General features: G+C 36.1%; 1 protein-coding gene across 1 annotated transcript in view; it reads right to left on the reverse strand.

The window, feature by feature from the left end:
- Positions 1-181: 181 nt before the first annotated feature.
- The window catches only part of LOC117100786 (scavenger receptor cysteine-rich domain superfamily protein-like), a 6,954-nt gene continuing 2,077 nt past the window's right edge, over positions 182-5,058 (reverse strand). Inside the window, exons 3-7 of the mRNA XM_033240603.1 lie at positions 3,868-4,084; positions 2,834-3,018; positions 2,335-2,505; positions 1,773-2,191; positions 182-211 (exon numbers count right to left, since the gene is read on the reverse strand). Coding sequence (XP_033096494.1) covers positions 182-211; positions 1,773-2,191; positions 2,335-2,505; positions 2,834-3,018; positions 3,868-4,084 — 1,022 coding nt within the window. The remainder of the gene's footprint in view (positions 212-1,772; positions 2,192-2,334; positions 2,506-2,833; positions 3,019-3,867; positions 4,085-5,058) is intronic.

A 5,058-nucleotide genomic window follows, 5' to 3' on the forward strand; every position in this document is an offset into this window, starting at 1 on the left:
AGACGATTAAGAATGAGGTGTAATAAGTCATAAGCCACAGAAAATTGGGTAAAATTAGAGGAAGACGTGGTGGGTATACAATTCAAACAAAAACACCAAACCCTTCTTTGTGGACAAAACTGTGTAGAAAGTGCCACAAAAAAAACACCAAGGTGTTAAAAATTAACAAATCAACAATTGATTAAAAGTTCACTCCCATATAATATAGAACCTAAAGAGTAGTTTATAATCTAGATTATCATATATTTCATAAAAATACTCTTGTATGAAAATCAAATAAAAAAAAAAAGTTTTACAAGAAGAGAAATATGTATATTATCACTACTTGGAACAGTAACAACTCGAAAGTCCTATGCTACTGCACTGTAATGCATTGGCCTATTTTAATACACTACTAAGATAGGCTTTTCTTTTTCAATCTTGATTTTAGAGGTCAAAAAAATTTTTCAATTTTTTTTTTCATCATATAGTGGTGTAGACTGGTCTTTTAAGAACATTTTCCTGGAAACACTTTTTGGATACGACGCCCCGTTATGGAGTTATGATTTTTTAAATAACATGATGTCAGAAAATCAGCCCAAAAGCTTATCTTATTTCTGTTGGTTACGCACCGCTGATTCGCAATGTTTGTCATCACTTCAAGTTGTCTACCGATTCGTGAAAAAGGCGTATTATTGTTAGGCCTACTCTCTGGTACATGTTTGAAATTCATTTTTTTTTAAATATCTGAACTGGGTTGTTTCTTTTTGGACGACAAGTAAAAGGAAAACACATCATCTGGATGGCTGCAGCCCAAAATAGCAGCTACTAAAAATTTCCATATTTTTACAAACAAAATAAAAATTGTTTTCATCTGACTCTTCCAATGTACAGAACAGCAATGTGGTGTAGCCTAGGCTCTACTACTATTAGAGTATTACGTAATAAATAGGCACATCATAAGCTATCAACTGCCTATGTAAGGGTAGTTCTCTAGGCTACTAAAGCGCTGGCTCCCAACAGTAGCCCCACAGTAGGATAGCTCTTCTCGAAGTGACTTACGGAGACTGGTGCAACGCCTAGACTAAGCAGACTGTGTGACTATTGTTAGGAAAAAAATTCCACGGCTGGGCCTAGCCCTAGAATTTCTAACGTCAAACATCCCACTATGTGCTGCATTATCATCATGCTTCCCATAGCCTTTTGTGTGTTACTACTTAGTTTTACTGTAACAAAATAAGCAAATTAATCGGAAATTTCAATCCCAAAAGAGAAAAAACCACCACACTATATTCATCGCATGTCTTCGACCATGGAGAGCTCGTTTGACCTACAAAACGTTCACCCTGGCCCACAATGCACCAATCAAAACATAAACAAATAATAGTAAACAAATAATAGTATTTACACGTGGTGGAGTTTATCATTCAAAATGCACATGGAGAAAAGATATAAAACAATTAATAATTATAATTCAGGTCAGCTAAAACAGGTATTGTTTGATTGACTAATTGATTGATTGGTTGGTTGGTTGGTTAGATGGTTGGTTGGTTGGTTGGTTGATCGGTGAGTTGGCGATAGGGTTTTCGGATGAGCGATTGAGGTAGGTTCTGAGTTGGCCACGTGATGTGTTTGATTGGATGGATGAATCGGTGTATGAATCGATCAAATCGATAAATTGATTGATTAAAGAATTGATCGATATTTAATCATCAATTAATTGACTGATTTTTATCGATCGATTGATTGATTGTCGGATTCAAAAATAGTAAAAAAAAAGAAAGTGTTATTACCTCCACACGTCCTTCAAATGGTGTGTTGCCATCTGCTAAGCGAATTGGCATATTCTTGGAAAGGTAGGGCGCACAACTTTCGATGCAGGTCTTTCGGTCGCTTAGAAACATACCGTCGTGACAACTGGTACAAATATCATTATTTATACCATTTTCACAGTTGCGACAATTACTATTACACGGTTTACAAGTACGACTATCAAGGTTGCCATAGTAACCAGCGGGACAGATTTCGACGCATTTGTTACCGTCAAGAAATCTCGGATGCGAGCAAGTTAAGCAATGCGTTTCCACTTTGTAACACGTTCGGCAATCTTCCGAACATAATTGACATTGGTTACTGTTCGGCACGCGATAATATCCATCGCCGCATGACGACACACATAGCCGGGAACGGTCAGGACCTGAACAACGGACACCTGTGGACCACATTAGAGAAGACCAGTTATCACTGTGCTAGAACGATACCTATTTGCGAACGATACGGTACGTCACTACCTAAAAACTACTGCAAAATTATTCAAATTTTAAAGTTTTGTTAATTATTACCAAAGATTATTACCTGCATCCTCATTATGGCCACAGTTGTGAAGCTCCCATGACAGAGTAGGCACGCAAAATTCTAATTTACTTTCTTTGCCTTGGCAGTTAACGTTGTCAAGCATAATCGGTGTCCTAGTGGATGCAGGAGCAAAGCCTACATCAGCGGCTGTCACAGCTTCAAGCGCGTCCCCTGCCGCGAGAAAAAAAAAGAACAAGATTCATGACGTCACATTATTATAAACATACTTCTATATTGTATAATCCACCAATATCAATTTTCTTCCTCCGAGAATTTTAACGTGTAAACGTAGGCCTGTGTGCTTACTGCTTACATGAGATCAAGCCGTTCTTTAATCCTTACTGCCATGTAGGTGGCGTGGCATTCCCTTCCACAAGACAAACATTACACACAAGTACTTTACACAAACTCATTATGAGGCTTAGGGAGCAGAGTTGGACCTAGGAAGCTGGGATTGGAAGGCAAGGCACTGTAACCACCAAGTGATTGTTTTGCTTACCTAGTTGTAGCTCTCTACAGACGACATTGGCGTTACCTATATTCCATCCATCATCACATACTGTACCCCAGCGCCCGTTGTGGTACACTTCAACCCTACCCTCGAAATTGGATGCCCCTCCTACAAGTCGTACACTGCTTCTGGCAGGCCCCTTAGATAACATCGGAAAACAATTGTTTACGCAACTGTAAAGAAAAATAGTTGGTAAATAATAAATAATAACAATAATTTATTTCAATATAATTTTAGACCTATACTATAATTGTATTTTAAGGAAGAAACAATATATATTTACAGTATATAAAATATATTATATAATTATAATAATTATTTGTTTCATTTATTCATTCAACATAGAATTCAGAATAACCATAAAGATAATGAATAAGTACGGGCTGTGCCATTACAAGAAATTCTTTGAGGTAGGCCTATATTTACACTACATTGCTTGGGGAAAAAAATATGGGGAGCGGTTATAATTGGTTCAACCATTGGTTATTTCAATGGCCTTTATATCCTCATAGAAAACTAGGAGGCAACCACAAATTCCACATATCCGTCTCTCTGATTGTTCTCTTTGTTCAATGTTTAACCATGGAGGTATTAACCAACCAGAGAAACTTGTCGTTACTTGTGTATTTCCATGCTTGTGTATATTTTGGCGGGAATGACCAAATAACGCCCAGCTGTATTGTGTAACTCTGCTCTACCGAATTCGGCGAAATTGCTGTTCGGCGAAATGATGATGATGCCCATTCTATAGATATACCCTAAAATTGTTTGACGAGTAGGCCTATGTATAAAACCATTCAACTCCAGTTTCTGCTAATACAGTAATCATGGATCAGATCAACTTAATGAATCGCAATAAATACACAGGCCTACTGATAATATTCAAAACTGAAAGGCGCAGTGCTGCATTGCAATGATCAACAATATAACAAGAACTACAGATTTTGTATACGTTTGTTTCAATGATCATGACCAATTTGTCGATGAGTAGAAAGTAATTAACTTATTATTGATCAACTTACTTGTCGCCTTTTAGATACTTTGGCGCAATACAACTTGTGCATTTCGTTGAAGTACCCGTGCAGGTTTGACAGGGTGCGCTACATTGTAGGCAAGTCAAACTGTCTGCATTTGGAAAATAGCCAGTGGGACATTTTTCAACACACTCTTGTATATACAGATACGTTGAATTTTGACAACCGGACCGACTCACTGAGCGGCGACTCACAGAAGAAACACCTGCATAACAAGGTTAAAAGAATATAATTAGGCCAAGCACTAGCTTCTCTTGGTCGGGGCACACGATGTTATGTTTGCTGTAACCCTCTCTATCCCCGTCCTCTTATTATCAATTGTTATACTTGAGTAATATTGACTTAGTGACAAATTTCCACACCAACGAATTGACATATTCCCCATACCCACACCACACCACCCCAACTGAATATGATTCAATATTGCAACATAACAGCGTGACATAAGAAAATGCATGCATGCGTGCACAAACAACTTTGTTTTCATGTTACAACGTCTGAAGTTGATAGTAAAGATGAATAATTATGATATTCTTTACCATCTATGACGGTTGTTCATAGACTGTATCGAGCACGTGTGTGTTACGTCATGAATAGATTTACTAAAAAACAGGAATTTGAACATTGACAATACAGAAACATTTTCGGGATTTCAAAGTAAAGCATGATACATGAAACTGAGTTAAATCTTTATTGGGATTTCATTTTTATCTCCATATGTTTATTTTGGTTTTATCAAGCCATATGCTATGCTTTTGACGTCATGAATCGATTTACGCAGACAAAATACCGTAAAAGCACTACGACGTATAAAATCACAAAGTCATTTGATACAACTGTACAAATCAAAAATTGATGAATCTTAGTAACAGCTTTCATGACGTCACATTTTGATTGTGTTTATAAAACCGATAGCCTAAAATAAAAACAATTTTAGTACATCCTGTCGAAATAAATCCGCCGTCTGCATACCGTACATTAGCATTCACTCTTACATAATATATATATATATATATATATGTATATATATATATATAAATGTATATATATGTATATATTACATTTATTTTTGTATCTAAGTGGTAACTATATAAAGCTATATATATATATAGTTTCTGAGTTTTATTATATATATATATATATATATATATATATATATATATATATATATATATATAT

Source organism: Anneissia japonica, unplaced genomic scaffold (assembly GCF_011630105.1).
Source record: "Anneissia japonica isolate Jap-2015-1 unplaced genomic scaffold, ASM1163010v1 scaffold670_len1213532_cov191, whole genome shotgun sequence".
Classification (NCBI taxonomy): Eukaryota; Metazoa; Echinodermata; class Crinoidea; order Comatulida; family Comatulidae; genus Anneissia; species Anneissia japonica.